The sequence below is a fragment of the Lagopus leucura genome, unplaced genomic scaffold, assembly GCF_019238085.1.
Source record: "Lagopus leucura isolate 7727_CA_CO unplaced genomic scaffold, USGS_WTPT01 Super-Scaffold_100001, whole genome shotgun sequence".
NCBI classification, from domain to species: Eukaryota; Metazoa; Chordata; class Aves; order Galliformes; family Phasianidae; genus Lagopus; species Lagopus leucura.
Genome location: NW_024962262.1, coordinates 84027997 through 84045762, shown reverse-complemented (window position 1 = coordinate 84045762; position 17766 = coordinate 84027997). Strand labels below are relative to the sequence as shown.

At 36.5% G+C, this 17766-nt stretch overlaps 1 protein-coding gene across 3 annotated transcripts in view; it reads left to right on the top strand.

Annotated features, from left to right (window-relative positions):
• Positions 1-17766, top strand: part of GBE1 (1,4-alpha-glucan branching enzyme 1) — a 146575-nt gene that overhangs the window by 44816 nt on the left and 83993 nt on the right. For all 3 annotated transcript variants that reach the window (XM_042868507.1, XM_042868506.1, XM_042868505.1), the window contains exons 4-5: positions 14115-14240; positions 16117-16252. In XM_042868507.1, the coding sequence (XP_042724441.1) occupies positions 14115-14240; positions 16117-16252 (262 nt within the window). The remainder of the gene's footprint in view (positions 1-14114; positions 14241-16116; positions 16253-17766) is intronic.

The window sequence follows — 17766 nt, the reverse complement described above, 5'->3', positions numbered from 1 at the left end:
GTAAAGCCTTAGTGTGTGGCACTGCCTTTTGTTTCATTGCATGATTGTTAGCAAGTTATTGTCAAATTCGCTGTTAACTACAGATTAAATTTACTGGCAGGAAGAGTTTTCTCAGTGGGACAAAAATGGTCTCTTACTTTGTTTATCAAATCCAAATAGGCAACGTGCAACTACTCATGGGCACATAGAAGTTGTAGCAGCCATAAATCATTGTGATACAGTGGACTGTTGCTCTTCAGAGCCTTTTAGAGACTTAGGTTGTGTTTTTTTTTTTTTTTTTTCTCCGGATTGAGCCCAGCACTTGAGAATGTTTTTGTTCAGTTATTTTGGCAGGCTGAGCTCTCCTGTGACTTGGTGACTGCACAATTCCTTGGTAGGAGGTTTTGCCATTTAAAAAATTGTTTCCTTTTAGTTTAGCCATACAAAAGATGAATTGTTTCAATTGATAATGGGTATGCTCTAGAGCAAAATGTAATTTTTTTTTTTTTTTTTTTTTAGGGGAAAGAATTCAATGCTTCTTAAAAAGAAGTCTTCAAATGAGAATTTGGAGCCTGAGGGTCCAGTTTAAGTCTACACATATGACTATGTTCTGAGGTTTTTTTGGTTTGTTTTTAGGATAGAGTCACTAATAGGTTAAAGCTGTTAACCTATGTTAACCTGTTAACTATGATGTGACTACTGGTAATTTAGAAATTCTAGTTCTCAGCTGTATTTCTCTATAATATTGTTAAGAGAAAATTGTAGGCAGAGGATGAAGTGGAGGATAAACTCTTATAATGGAACTATTCCATGCGGTTCCATATGGTTGATGCTCAAGTCCTGTCTTGGAATCTCTGTAGGTAACACAGGAATTGGTAGAAGTAGACTTTTTTCTGAGGCATTATAATGAAACATTAATGGTATTCTCTTTTAGGTTATCAAAAAGTAGCTAAACTAATGCAGCTAACAATGTATAGAGAGACTTCCAGGGGAGCTTATCCCTGGAAGATGACATCATAATGCAGAAAACACATCAGGATGGTGGAGTGGCGTGGATGGTTTGAATTTTTCTCCGTATTATCTACCAAAGAGGCTGTGGCCAAATGTGATCAAGACTGTTACTGTGGAGAAAAATAACAAGAAGAGAGAAGGACAGTGAAAGGGCCATTGCCAGAAGCTACCTCAGTCATTTGTAAAATACTGTGGATGTGTCACAGGAAACTGTGCTATTTCATCTAAAAGCATTTCTTCATTGCTTTGAAAGAACTGTGAATGGAAGCACCAAAAAAAAACCAGCAATGCCACAGCCACCCAGTCACAAGGTTCATTATGCATCAGTTATCCTTTACACAAATGCTTTAGAGTAGAGGGTATGTCATAGTGCTTTAATATGCCAATTATGTACTTCAGTAGCTTGTTTTCTACTTGACGTGGCTTAAAACAGCTCTAATAAGTTGCACTTACTGTGTGTAATCTGCTTTCTAACTATGATTGCTTTTCAAATCATGCTGTCCCAAGCCTCTTAATTATTTAATACATATGAATGTTTTTATATAGTGTATAGAGAAGTTTTATATTTTTTAATCGTCATCACTGTTGTTATGGTAATGTGATTCGGGTTAAGTCTCAGTGAGAAAAAAAAATTTATTGAATTATATTTTTAGAGATTCCAGTTTTACTTTTATTGACTTGGCTTTTGAAAGAGTTTTTCAAAATCTGGATTCTAGATTCTAGTTTGAATGATGTCCTGCAAGGTAAATACGTGGTGTTCTCTTTTTTATGAAATATTCTAATTGTCTGTAAATACCTAATAGCTATTAGCTACACAAAATATGACACTATTAGCTTATTGTATTTTCCTATAGTAGCCCATGAATTTTTAGAGTAGTTGATGGTTAAGTGAAGCGGTGTCTGTAGTCTGGTGCCTGTTGAAATATACTGGGCATATTTCCGTGTTATAGTGCTTTTGTTATTAATAGTTCTCCTGTTGTTCGCTTGATTTTGATGCTCATATGTTATTTGTATCTCTATCTATATGGAAGTTTTTGTAATAGTAGGCTACTGTATCTGTCTCTTGAATTATACTGTATCCAAATAGATACTGTATTTATTTTCTGTACATTTTTGTTAGTATACATGTCTAAGTGAAGCAGGGAAATGGAGGGGGGGAAAAAAAACAATTTTCTTTTTTAATTTGTTCTAGTAAACTAGTTAAACACGTTTTTAGATTCTTCATTGAAATAGAAATGCTTAATTCACAAATGGAGTTATATCTCCCTCTTTTGGAAAGTCTGAGCATGGCTTAACTTTGGAGTTAGGCTTAACTTTGGAGTTAGACTTTTTTCCTTCTTTCATTTATTATTGATTTTATTTATTTATTTTAATTTTGCACAGTGAGAGGGATGAAGGGGAAAATTCTGAATATCCCTGATAAGTTTAGAGTCTGGTGTGATTGAGTATTTTCAGACAAATGATCTGCACGGAAAATTTCCCCCCCAGTGACTTCTGAATCAAAGATACTACTTCACAGAATTATTGTTAAACATAAAATCACCTGAGAAGTATTCAAGTGTGTCCAATAACTAGACAGCATTTTTTTCCAATATCTGAAATAGAGGCTTGACCACTTGGTAACTCTTTATTTATTTTTCTAAAGCAGGCAGCTTTGTCATGACTAATTTTGATTTGATAGTAAGTTGAAAAGGGTAGACCTTGAGTAATGTGACTAGAGCATTCCATTACTTTTCCTTTCCATTTTAGCTGACTTGCAATTTATGAAGAACAACCTGACAGACAAAAAATACTTTTATGTGTTTTCTGAAACATCTTTTCAGAGTTTACACTGAATTAGCTTTTTAACAAATAGCATAGAATCCTTAGAGTCTAATTCCCCTGCAATGAACAGGGACATCCACAAATATATCAGGTTGCCCAGGGCCTTGCGTTGAAAGTTTCCAGAGACAGGGCATCAACCTCATAACTGGGCAACCTGTCTCTGCTAGAATCTACACCCTTCTTTCCTGTAGCTTTCTTTTAGATATTGAAAGATCACTATTAGATCATCTCACAGCCTTCTCTTCTCCAGGCTAGAGTATCGGCTCTTTAGCCTGTCTTCATAGGAGGGCTGTTCCATTCTATGGATCATTTTTTTGGCCTTCCTCTGGACGCTTTCCAATAGGTTCATGTCCCTCTTATACTGAAGACTCCACAGCTGGATGCAGTAATCCAGGTGAGGCCTTTAGGAGCACAGAATAGAGGGGCAGGATCACCTCCCTCAATCTGCTGGTCATGCTTCTTTTGATGCAGCCCAGGATACAGTTGGTTTTCTGGGTTGTGAGGGCACACTGCTGGCTCGTGACCAGTTTGCCATTCACCAGTGCCTTCAGGTCTTTTTTGACAGGACTGCTCTCAATTGTTTTATTCCCCAGTTTGTAATGGTAATGGGAGTTGACCCAGGTACAATACTTTGCACTTGGATTTGTTGAACTTCATGAGGTTCACCTGGGCCCCCTGCTCAAGCCTGCATAGGTCCCTTTGGATGTCATTGTGTTCCTCTAGTGTGTCAACTGCACCCCACAGCTTGGCATCGTCAGTAAAAATGCTGAGGATGCACTCGACCCCACTGCCCCACTATTGATGTCATTGATGAAGATATTAAAGAATATTGTCCCCAGCACTGGCCCATGGGGGGATACTGCTTGTCACAATAGCAATCTAAACATTGAGCCTTTGACTATTGCTCTCTGGACTTAATCCTGCAGCCAGTTCTTTATCCATCCAACAGTCCACCCATCATTATTTTCTAATTTGGAGAGAAAGTTGTTGTGGGATACTATGTCAAAGGTTCTACGAGAGTCCAGATAGATGACATTGTCCACTGCATCAGTGGACACCATCATAGAAGGCCACTAGGCTAGGTTGATCATGCAGGATTTGCCCTTGGTGAAGCCATGCCGGTTTTCCCATCTCACCTCCCTGCTTTCTGTAGGCCTTAGCACAGCTTTCAGGAAGATCTGTTTCATTATCTTCCCTGGCATAGAGATGAAACAATCAGGTTTAGTAGTTCCCAGGGTTATTTTTTTACCCTTTTTAAAAATGAGTATGATGTTACCTTTTTTCCAGTCACCAGGGACTTCATCTGATTGCCATGATGGGGACCTGGGGGTCCTGGTGGATGGAAAACTTAACATGAGCCAGCACTGTGCTCTTGCAGCTTGGAAAGCAAATAAATGGTATCCTGGGCTCCATCAGAAGAGGGGTGTTGGACAGCAGGGACAGGGTGGCGATTGTCCTTCTCTGCTCTTGTGAGGCCCCATCTGGAGTACAGCCCCCAGTACAAGAAAGAAAGGGAGCTGTTGGAGAGGGTCCAGAGGAGAGCCACAAAGATGATCAGGGGACTGGAGCACCTCCCCTACAAAGACAGGTTGAGGGAGCTGGGCTTCTTCAGCCTGAAGAAGAGAAGGCTACGGGGTGACCTAATTGCAGCCTTTCAGTACCTAAAGGGAGCCTACAAACAGGAGAGGAATCAACTCTTTGAGAGGGTAGATAATGGCAGAACAAGGGGAAATGGTTTTAAGTTGAGGGAGGAAAGATTTAGGTTAGATGTCAGGGGGAATGTCTTTACAGAGAGAGTAGTGAAGTGCTGGAACAGGCTGCCCAGGAAGGTTGTGGATGCCCCATCCTTAGAGGCGTTCAAGGACAGATTGGATGGGGCCCTGGGCAGCCTGGTCTAGTATTAAATGTGGAGGTTGGTGGCCCCTGCCTGTGGCAGGGAGGCTGGAGATTCATGATCCTTGAGGTCCCTTCCAACCCAGGCCATTCGGTGATGACTATTTAAATGCCATCAGGAGGGGCTTGGCAACCACATCAGCCAAGTCCATTAGGCCTCTGGGATGCATCTCATTGGGATTCATAGACTTGTGGATCTTCAAGTTCCTTCCCCAATCCCCTCCTACCAAACCAAATGTTTGAGGGCTGTGTGGTGAGCAGTTATCTGGGAAGGCTGAAGCAAAAAAGTATCTCAATCTTCTCCTTTACTGTTGTTACCAACCTGCCTAACCCACTGCCTTTGTGCCAATCTTGGTCTTTGTGAGGCAGGGATGTACAGGGGCAAAAACAGTGCAGCAGTAGTGAAGCAATGTCTGCTTGTTCTTTCTTTTTCTTCTACTGCAGAGGCTGCTGAGGTTTTGCTCTCTTTGCGTGGATTCTCTGAAATGTATCAGGTTGAATTACAGAATAATGCTCTTAACAGCGTTATGTCCTTGTTTGCTTGCTTGCTTATTTATATATTTTCTCTGGGCATTTGAATTTTCTTTGTATCCTCTTTTAAAGATGACTGTGGGAGACAAGAAACCTTGCATTCTGGTCCTATATTCTTTAGCAGTTTGCATTGCCTTACCAAAAGCATTCCTCACTCCAGAATAGGGAGAAAAGCCAGTCCTGGAGTAGTTTGAGCCCATGAACATGAAAATGTTGGATATGCAACATCTGCCAGCTGTAAAGCTGCCTCGGTTTGCTCTGAGAGGTTTAGTTAAAAACACATGGCTGAACTGGAAGCAGCATACTGTTTTTTGGGGGGGGATTTTCTTTCCTTTTTTTTTTTTTTTTTTTGGTATCTGGTCAATATTCCCTGAATAGGAAAATTGCTTTTAGATCAGATGTAGGGTAGAAGTTCTTTGCTTATAAACTGGTATGACCAGTAGAAATAATGGTAATATTTGCCCTATTGTTTCGTGTGTGCAGAATGCAGAATTGGTGGTCATTTAGTCTTGTATATATGGTTAGTTTGAATCAACCACTACCAAAAGAAGATAATCTTAACCATGTATTCTATTGAATATTGAGGACCTGATATGTTTGGTGGAATAAAAGTCAAAGGTGTCCAGGGAAAAGCTATTTTCAACTAATTATAAAACTTCACTTCTCTATTTATGTGGTAGCTTGAGGTAGCTGAAAACAGAAGGATGATCAATTTAAGAAAAAAGAAAAATGATCTCATAGCAGGATTGTATGAATGACTTGAATATAGAAATAGAAATCTTTGAAACCAAACTGCACTTATGAATTAAAATGTAAGGCCATTTTTTTTTTTTAATGTAGCAGAAAGCTTCAGGTACAAATATTTAGAGAGATAAACTTGAGTTGGTTCAGATTCTTTTCTATTCTTGTAAACCTGTGCTTTCTATCTTTTCCCTTTTTTTACTGATATAGAAATTAAAAACCTTGTTTTACAGCGTTTATTAGAAAAAGTGTTGGTGTACAAGTTGTTTTTGCTTTCCATGCAACTGAGGAAGGGAAATACCTTGATGGTTAATTTCTAATCATAGAGTGTTAAAAAATTGTCATATTTCAGTATCTAACTTGTTTAGACTTTCTGAAAAGTCTTCCAGACCTAATCCTGACATAATTCTATCTTCTCAGTCCCTTTTTTTCAGATCGCATGCATGTAACTGAGTTGAGATGGTGTTTGTGCCTGTTTTTGTCTTTCATTTTTTTTTTTTAAATTCACACTATCTTTTCTCAGAAATGAAAAAAAAAAAAAAAAAAGCTAATGAAAAAATGTTATAATGTATGAAAGTAATAGCTTACTGCCGTTGTAAATAGCAAATCACTGACACTTCCATATTTGTATTAAAGGTAATCCACACTCTCATTATGTGTTAGCTATTGTTAGTTTGATGGTCATTCTAATTTCATTGTTTTATTAAAAGCCACATGTACCAATAATCATTCCAAGGGCTTTTGAGCCATTAAAGTAATGAAATAATGATACGGTGTTTCAGAGCAGTTTATTGGTTTGCATGATATTTTCATTATCTCCTCCTCTTTTCTGTCTGTCTCCTCATCTCTAATATATATGTCAAGGCAGGGTGTAACAAATTTACTGAAGTGCAAAATATCACTCTTAATTCTTTAGCATCTGCAAGAGTGTTTTTTCAAAGAAAATTTTCTCAGGTTTTTAATTTGAAAACTATAAATCACAATGTCTCTATGACAATTCCTTGTTTTCAATTTTTAGTGCTTGACTCTGCATCACCATTAGTGAGAAACAGGGGTAGATGACTTAATAAGTAATGTTGTAACTGAAAATAACACTTGCATGTTGAATTTGTATGCTTTCAGGTCAGGAGTTTGAGGGGCATGGAGGCTATAAATGGGAAAGAAATTGTGTATGATCTTGTCTGTAACTGTTAGTTGAGTGATTCTGTCATCCTGTTTTGACGATCTGAATTTGTATGTATGCAGGAAGGTGAGATAGCCAGGTAAAGCCAACATGAAAATAAGGATAGAAGAGTAATACAAAAATAAAGAAATGAAATTCATAAACATGTATGAATTTTAAACAGTGTTTGTTGCACAGTTCAACCTGTCAAAAAAAAATAGCATGATCACAAGAATCTCTATTTTGTATGTAGCTTTATACTTTGTTTAAACAATTCTTATTTGTCACTGAACAAGTATTGGACTTGAAAACCTTTCAGACTGCTCATTGTCATAAATAATTTAAGAAAGGACTGTATGGTTTAAAGGTCATAAAAAGCCCAAATTTTTCACTAACTCAGAATAGATGGAAAGCTGACTGAATCTAAGAGCCTACTTTTAAATCAAAAGCTAGAGACTACTTGTACAAGGGACTGACAGATGTCTTGTAGGCCATATGGAAAGACAGAAAGAATAGTGGGGTATTTGAGAGGATCTAAAATGTTTAATGTATGTGTAAATTGAGGTCACTGAATCTCACTTGTCCTGCCTTGGAAGCACCATTAAATTAAATGGAACTATTTCAGCTTCTCAGTTACTCCAATGTGTTATTGCCTTTCTGTAAGGCTAGGCTGCCCTCAGAGTGTTTTTTTTTTTTTTTTTTTGCTTGTTTGTTTGTTTGTTTGTTTTTTGCTAAGTGTAATAGACTGCTTTTGAGAATGTACTTAGTTTTATCCTACAGCTTACTCTCAATTTCATAAATCTCCTCTACTCTAGTGGGACAGGCACCTTGGCATTTTGATACTAACATTATTCTGAGATTTAGTTCCTACTTTTTCTTGTGTTAGTTCAGCATTATTAAAATAATGCATCTTTGCTCATCAATTTTAACATACCTTCAAGGTCAGCAATTTCTTTATATGCATTTGCTCTTATTACAGCTGTACATTCCAGTTTTTTTGGTGATTTTACTTAGATGCGGAATTTCTTACTTCAAAATTAATCACTTTAGCAGCATTGATGCCTCAGGTTACCAGGGCATCTTTTCACTACATTGGGTGTACTCATCTGTGAAATCTACTTCACTAATCATAGTGGTCTTGGATGCTAAACTTCAGGTGTGCTGAAAGTTTCAAACAGGAATGTTTAAACATTTCTATAATGGAAAATGTAAATAAAACACCCATTTTAAAACGTTCAATATGAGAGGTGAGCAGCTTAGCAGAAGCTCTTTGCTTTTTATTATTCTACAGTTACACATATATGATTTACATATCTGTGCCCATACATTTGTTGAACAACATAAATGTCAAATTTTAAAGAATGCTTTCATTCTATCTTTCTGACATTTGCATGTTTGTCTGAGAGCATTTATGTAATGTACTTATGTGTGTACTTATACTGATATTTCACTTTGAATATTGTGTGCTTCTGGCTTTTGCAGTTGCCAGAGTTTATACTTCTTGTGTGAATATAATTACCGCTGGAGGGAAAACAAAACAACAATGGATGAGGTATATCTAGTGTTAATGTAGGCAAATTCTGTATGATTAATTTTGAATTTTCTGGAAGTTTGTACTGTAAAATACCAGTGGATAAGCAACTCAAAAAGTATGGGTAAGTAGATAAAAGACATATATATAAAATTTTAAATATGAAATATGCACTAGATTAACTAATGTGAGATACATCCTCCCCTCCACAAAAAAAAAACTTGTCAAACTGCCTATGTTTTATGCAGTTTGCTGGTAGTATGTAGGTTGCTCTGAAAGTAATGCCTTGTAGTATTCATGGAAATAAATATATACAAAGAGTACAATAGCACTTTGATAGACTGAATTCTCAGCCACAAAACATTATTTTTCAACAGTCACTATTGTTAGCTATGTGTTTTTGCCAGTGATGAACAAGAGCTGGCAAAACACAACAAGACAAAATAAACAACCATGGCTTTCTGGAACGTGGCTTGTCTTTCACATTACTGTCACCACTGCTAAAACGTACCACCCGCTGCCTTAGGTGTTCACATCTACTGTTTGGTTTCCATAAACATAAAAAAAGTATCAATGAATGTCAGTGTATGCAATTTTTTCCACATGGAGGAATTCAGTGACACACCTTTGCTTCATATGCTCATCTGTGTCAGATGCCATTCTGTCGGACTGCCCCTCTGTTGCCATCTGTCACATGGTAACAAAATGAAATGTAATTGATGGGAAGATTCAGTCTCTACTTCCATACCGCCAACATCTGCCTCTGATGTTGTGGGCCAACACAGTAACATAGGAGACATTACTTTTAGAGCAGCTCTCATGAAATAATACTCTATTGGTAAGGAAGTTAATCTTCAATCTTAATGTAGGTGGTAACAAGTACTTTATCTGCTTGTTTGTTTACTTGTTTACTCTGTTTTTCTGCTTAAGTATGGACAGTATGTATGTAACTCTTCTGATGCATAGATTTCTTCTTAACCTAGATTCAGCCATTTCTTAACAGATTATTTTAAACATAGAATAGAAGCGGATGAGTTTTATGAACATGAGTTTTATGAACATGAAAAACATGAGTTTCCTTTTTCCCTTATACTTGACCTCTTGGAGGTTCTTCTGTAGTGACCAATGATAAATCTCTTTTCTGATTATTTTAACATAGTTGGTATCTAGAAAGGAATTTAAATCCTAAGAGCCAAAGAAAGAGGTTCATAACTATACTCTCTTCTTCAATCTGAACAACACCAGTTCCCTCAGCCCCCATTCGGAGGAGCGTTGTTCCAGCCCTCTTATTGTTTTCTTGACTCTCATCAGGTTCAAACAGGTCCATGTTCTCAAAAGCCAGCAAAACAATGCTGTATGTTCTTGAAAGTCATCAGTAATTGAAGAAATGGTAATAAAATTGAAAATATCAAATATTTTTATCTACGATTTTCTTTAAAACTTCGTAAGGGTGAAAAGGTTTGTTGTCATTAGTAGCTAGACTATTGCCAGTTTGCATATCATGTTATATTATTATGCATTTTGGTGCTTTATTAATGGGATTAGAGGGTTTATACCAAATAGTATAATGTCCTTTCACATATACATTAAGCAAAGAATGGGAACCTCTTAAAAATGAAGTAGGTAAATCCCAAGACCATTTTGAATCAGCCTGTTTAATGAACATCATAATTTTATACATTTTTCTGTGGAGAACATTGGTTAGGTAATTAGGAAATGTAAACTCGGCTATAAAATGTTGATGGACTAAGCTGTAACTAGCTTAGGTTATGCACAATAACTTTCAAATACTATTTTTAAATGAGTAAAAAAATCAAATTTAGAGCAGAAACGAAGTATCTGCTAAGTAGACTCATAGGTACATTGTGTAATGACTATATTCAGTATTCTTCATGTATATATAACCTAGTGCAGTATGTGTAGCCTGTGTATGGTGGCTACGTCTCATCTGTGAGCACTGCAAAGAATGAGTCATAGGTAATACTGTGGACAAGTAGAGCATGAGTTATTTATGCATCTTTTAGTTTTACATGCATGTTTTATAAAAGAATTAATTATAATAGAACTTTCATTTTAATTAGTTGTTTCAAGAAATGCTTAGATAAGTAAGAAAACAATAGTTATTGGACCATTTTTCTTGAAGAGTTTCTCTTGCTCTTGTTCTGAATTGCTATTTGTGTTGGGGCACCGTTCAAGATTTTGCAGTGTTTTGTCATCCCTCAGCTAAACATAATGGTATAGAAGTCCTAAGTCCTATATTCAGGTAACACTTTTAAAAATTTAAGTCTTTGTAATTTATGAATCCATTTTCCTTAATATTGTCACGTAAAGGAATAATAGGATGAATTATAGAACCTAGTAGTTACAGGGAAGTTTCATAAATGGCATTCATGTAAATTTGAGAAAAGGGTTAAGTAAGCTTATGAAACAATCACTGAAAATGCTAGGTTCATAACTTGGAATAGCTCTAAATAAACTATTTTTTTTTTCTTGTAAACTAGAGAAGTGAATTCAACTTTACTAGTGTAATGATTTATTTCCTGAGTTCTCATGACATTAAAAGCATTAATATTCCTGAGCACTCATATTTTTGTTGGTTTCAGTTGTTTGAAAAATATTAAAAGCATTAATATTCCTGAGCACTCATGACATTAAAAGCACATGGGGGGCATTAAGGTTTCTACTAGTGGTAATCATGGTGAAGTTTGAGGTTCGACCAGATTCAGCCATGGCTGTATCTGAAATTGCTCTTTGTTTTAAGAAGATTTAAACTGTGAAGAAAGTAACAGAAGTATTTTCTAACTACTTGTGTAACTGAAGTGCTTATTCCCGCTCTTTAGAGGTTTTCTGATATTTGCAGAGTTAAATTGTACCACTTCTGTTGTTGAAAAAAGTTATTTTCTTGAGTTTTCTTATATTTGCATAGTCAAACTGTAAGCTGAGTTGTCCTATATTTAAAGGACAATTTAAATATTTTATATTTTAAGACAAAAATTTAGATATTATTAGGGATGAAGAGCAAAGAAAATCACTTCTTTAATAAATTTAATTGTGTAAACCCAGCATTTGCAGAAGATGGTGTATTAGCACAACCTGCTTATGAATGTTCACTATTCAGCACAGAGAAAATCATCTGTACCTCTGCTTCTCAATAATTTTTTTTTTTTTATTATTGCAGTTTGACTTCTGGCTATTAAAACTCATAGGGATTTTTATTGCTCCTACAAAAGTCTGTAAGTTCATGAAAAGTCTAACAAACTTGACTGGATAGATACTTAGAGTACTCATCAGTTTTTCACAAGTCATTTTGTATAAATTCAGAAATGAGGAAATAGTATGACATGAGTGTCTGTGGAAGAAGGAAAATTCTGTAATTTCAGATGTATGGAATAGAGATCAATTAAATTCTCATTTGTGCAGCATAAATGGGAAGTGTGACTTAAAAATAGGGAAATAGCTGTGTGATCATATTTAAATGTTTCTAATCTGCTGTTTTCTTGAGAGTTTTTCATTGCTTAACGAATTAAAGAGTACGTGTCTGTTTTTGATATTTCATAACTTTTTTCTCTCCTCATTCACCTTCCCAGAATCATTTTTAAATCAAGCCTGACCCACATCTAATCAATTGATGTTTTATATTTAGTTGAATTACCTTATATAAATGCTCCCACTTCTCATAGTCTTATATAGCATAAATTCCACTAGTGTGTTAGAGAGAAAAAAGGAATGTGAAGATGGTTATCAATAGTTATTATATGCAGTAATTCATTATTTCTAATAAATTGGAACAAACTTAATAAAACAAGCAATAACATCATCAGAAGTGTGCTGTCAGAAGGAGGAGGTAGTTTTTAGAAGTAATATGCAAATTATATCAGTATTGGACAGGAGGATCTTTATTGTTGATTCAATTTGCAAAAATACTTTTTAGTGCAACTTTCTAGCGCAGCACTTTGGCAGAAGGGATTTTTCATGCAGCTGTACAGAGTATGCAATAGCTTATTCTCAGCAAAGCCTGCCTTCAATTGTCAGTGAAGCTAGGGTGCAATAGCCTTTTGGTATTATACGCTGAAAGACGTTTCCTTCCTTTGTTCAACCAACTTCCATTAAACTGCCACGTATATTTATTTGCATCTTGTTTTCTCATGTGATTGGATTGAGGATACAGATAATCTATCAAAATAATAATAATAATAAAAAAACTTGTTACAGGCAAGAAGGCAATTGCTGATAATTGTCTTCAACCAGAGTTCTTGTTAGGAAATGACAGCAATTTTATTTTTATTTATTTTTTTAAATTGAAGATGAGAAAGCTCAACTTCTACCCTTCATTACTATGTTTACAGCTCTCTTTTACAAACAACTGAAACCAACAAAAAAATAAAAATACAACCAGTTTCCTAACAAATGCAGAATAAAGTTTAGGTGAAAAGCTTCAGTGACTTGTGCGTTTCTGGGTTCTAAATCCGCAGTTCTTACCTGTCATTACTTGAATGGCAACCAAAACAACAATCAAAACTAGACTGACACTTGTTCTACACTGAGGAAATGAGTGAGATGAAGCAGACGTTTTCAGGATCTTTGTATGAAATCCCTAACAACTGATTTTTTTGTTAACTGCTTTAATAGCAGCCAGACAGAGCCCTTGATGCTGTCCATCATTTTAAATTTGCTTTTGTTGTGTAAAATGATGACAAGCAAAACAGATTTCTTTTGTTTGATCACACATTCTGGCGAAGTGAAGTTTTGTGAGATTTTTAATAATTAAAGTCATTTTTTTCAGCTCTGTGTAAAATAGGTGGCAGCAAATAAGAAAGGTAAAATAATTTATTTTAGCATTAGATTGGTGAAAACAACTGAAAGAACTCAAAGCGACAGAGAACATCCAGCAATCTTAATTTTCTTCTTTATCATCTTCTTGGCTTAGAAGTTTTCCTGTGCCTTTTGTGTAAATCCATGTTTCTGATCTATACAGCTATTATCTATGCAGCCATGATCGGAGAAGCATAGAAAAGCAGAGAAATTAAGATATCAAAATTGGCATAGTAAACAAATCATGGTTCTCGTCTTGGTGACATTATACTACCTGTCTATTTAAATTATTTGAATGTGGTGGTGAAACAGCAATGACGGGAAGTAAGGGAATATAGCAGTAACCTGTTCAGAAAGGCTCATTTTCCCATTACTTAAGTTTACATATATTTTCACTTTTTAACTCTTACTTGTGAACATCATTTGTGTGTCTGACATGCCTGGTGTGCCAGCACTTTACAAACTTTGCCTATGAACAGGGTCATTCTTTCTTAACCAGCGTTGCGTATTTGTTTATTCTTTAAATTAAATTTCTGTGTGCCTTACTATTTCATTCTCTTCTATGGTTTACACAGTGAATGTTTCATGAATTTTATGTGACTACATTGGTATGTTATGATTGTTTTATAGGTGGTGATTCGTGCTCAAAATGGCGAACTCCTCTATCGTATTTCACCGTGGGCAAGATACGTAGTCCGTTATGAAGGAAAAGTGAATTACGATTGGGTACACTGGGATCCACCACAGTCATATATAGTAAGGCTTAAATATTATTTTTGGGAGGTGTATAAAAACATGCATCATATCATATTTGTAGCCCTATTTTGAAAATTTAAAGTTGCTACGTGAAAAGAGAGAAATACTGGCTGGAATAGCCACCTGAGAAATGGTTTGTATTTGACAGAAACACCTGACTTTAATGGTCTCCCAGTGGTTATCTCTTAAAATGATATATTTTGCCTTGACTTTGTACATTATGGGTAAGTTTGGTAATTCTTCCAGGGTTAAGTAGTTATGGTCCTACTTTGCACTTGAGGAGGGAATTAGGTTTAGAATTAGCTACGTGTATGAAGTTCAATGCCAGTAATAAGTTAACACTGTATGAAGTCAAAAAGTCCTCACAATTAAGGTGCTTGTGCTCCAATATAATTCCAGATTTTCAGATTGGGAAAATATGTATTTTACAGCCCATTACTTTTCATGCAGTGCTGTAAGTTACAGAGTAGATTCTGATATATAAATACCTTAGGAAAGTGTTCAGAACTTCTGACTGGCAAATTGTTATACTTCGATATTGTTTTGTGTTTGTTTGTTTGTTTTAATTAAAATAATATGCAGGGCTTTTTGTATGCAAGGTATTGCAAGTTCTGTTTTGAGTTAGATTTTAGAGCCCACCTCAAATTATGAAGTATGTGCTTGACAGAAAAAGAATAATTTTCATGTAGAATCTCTTTAAAAATTATATAAGCTACAGTAACTTTAGAATTTATATGTACAAACCCTATGAATTGATTGATATACTCTATTTTTTTCATGCTCGGTAACTCCTAATTTTTGCACAAGAAGAAATAATTGAGTGACAAAATCAATGAATAAGCAAAGCAGGACAGCCCTTTCCCTCGCACAGCTGGCAATGCTGAATATGACTGGCCCTTTGGGCTACCAGGGCATCCTGCTGACTCAGATACAACTAACTGTCAGCCATAATATGCAGATCCCTCTTGGCAGGACTGCTCTCCAGCCTCCGTTCCCATCTTTATGCAGATTCAGTGTTTCCCTGTCCCAAGTGATGAATCCAGCACTTGCTTTTGTTGAACTCCATGCAGCTTGTGATTGCCCAAACCTCTGATATGTCACTATCTTTCTGCAAAGCCTCCCTGCCCTCGAGGGACTCCACAGCTCCTCCAAGCCCAGTGCCATTCTAAAACTCAATTAGTAACTGCTGAGCCTTGTGTTTAAGTCGCTTACAAAACCATTGAAGAACACTGGCTGAAACAAGAAACGCTTTGGAACCCTACCAGTGACTGACTGCCAGCCTGATATAACCCCATTTACTGTAACCCTTTGAGCTCCCATGGACTGGTTGTCCACGTATCACATCATCTTTTTGTTAAGCTGTATTCGGAACGTTTTTGTCCAGAAGGTTACTATGAGAAATGGCATTGAAAGCTTTGCTCAAATCAAGAAGGATTATTTCCAACAGCTGGAAAAAGATCAGTTTTTATGGCCCAAAGTAAAAAAGGAGGCAAGAACATATAGGTTGTGGACTAGCCTTTACTGAGTTATGTCAGATAAAAGGAATTGACTCTTTATGAGTAAGAGAGATACATAACTTCTGCTTGCTCTTTGCAAATATGTATGACTGTGTTTATTTTAATTGGTTGTTCTAACTTTGACTTCACTTAAGTACTGAACTGACAAGTAGGAAATAAAGTCTTGCAACATTTTTTTTTTTTAATTGGGAGAAATTAGAAGAGAAAAAACCTTGGAGGAAAAGTATATTTCAAACAATAGTTTATCTGTTTCTTCATGTAAGATTTTTGTTTTTAAAAAATAAAATCCCAATTAGATGTAAACTTCCCGCATTTCATGTTGTATACTGTTGACAATTAGTTTTTATTTTTCTTTGTAGCGTAAGCATCGTTCTCCCAAGAAATTGAAAAGCCTGAGAATCTATGAATCTCATGTGGGAATTGCTTCCCCAGAAGGGAAAATAGCTTCTTATAAAAACTTCACATTTAACGTACTGCCCAGAATAAGGGATCTTGGTAAGTAATAACACAGATGCTTGCAGATATGTGCTTCTACTCTTATTAGAATATGTAATTATCAAGTGTCTATGAGGTGTTTTGTTTTTTTTTTTTTGTATTTTCAGATAAAAAGCACTGCAGAAATAGATTCTTAAGGCAAAGCAAAAAAAAGTTAAATTTGTGGAAAAGGAATGTGGACTGAAATATCATTTTGAACCAAAATCCATTCAACAGATTTTGAAGTAATATGTGATCTCAGAAATCTAGACAGTTATTGGAGGGCAATTTGCTTTTGGCATGGCTTGCTTTTCATCTGAAAATAGATCTGTTGCATGTTAGCCTTTGGAAAATACTGTGTTCTTAATTGGCTCTGCTATGTACATCTTGCTTTTTAGAAAAGACAAAGAAATATCTGAATAGAAAGGATTGTCATTTTTATTTGCTGTACAATGTGTGCTAATTGTTTTTTCATTTTTTTTATCCCTTAATAGTTGTAACAGTTGTTACGAGGTGTCAGAATATGGAAACTTTAAACATGAGAAATCCTCTCTTGCAAAGAAACTTCCATTGTTATGGAGGGTATATGTGGAAACAGCTCGTGTGGTTAAATTAAGAAGCATTGCAAACTGTTCACCTCAATTTGTTTAATGATATATTTTTTTTAAATTCCTGTGGCACCTTTGCACAGTTTATGCAATGGACAATGTTCTAACTTGTTAACTTTGACTCACTGTGATTAAATATGTCTTGGGTCCTCCATTTTGGCCATAACAACCCTATGCAGAGTTACAGGCTTGGGGATGAGTGGCTGGATGAGTGTGAAGAAGAGAAGGACCTGGGGGTGTTGGTTGATGCTCGGCTGAACATGAGCCGACAGTGTGCTCAGGTGGCCAAGAGAGCCAACGGCATACTGGCCTGCGTTAGAAATGGTGTGGCCAGCAGAAGCAGGGAGGTGATCTCCCTGTACTCAGCACTGGTGAGGCCGCACCTCGAGTATTGTGTTCAGTTTTGGGCCCCTCACTACAGGAAAGATGTTGAGATCCTGGAGCGTGTCCAGAGAAGGGCAACAAAACTGGTGAGGGGTCTGGAGCACAAGTCTTATGAGGAGCGGCTGAAGGAGCTGGGATTGTTCAGTCTGGAGAAGAGGAGGCTCAGGGGGGACCTCATTGCACTGCACAACCTCCTGAAGGGAGGCTGTGGTGAAGAGGGATCTGGCCTCTTCTCCCAGGCAATGAGCAGGACACGGGGCAATGGCCGCAAGTTGTATCAGAGGAGGTTCAGGTTGGACATAAGGAAGAACTTCTTCTCTCAGAGAGTAGTCAGGCACTGGAATGGCTGCCCAGGGAGGTGGTGGAGTCACCGTCCCTGGCAGTGTTCAAGACGTGTCTGGATGACGTGCTGCGTGATATGGTTTAGTACTAGTGGTGGCAATGGTGATGAGGAGACGGTTGGACTGGATGATCTTATAGGTCGTTTCCAACCTTGTGATTGTGATTGATTGTGATTGATTGTGATTGATTGTGATTGATTGT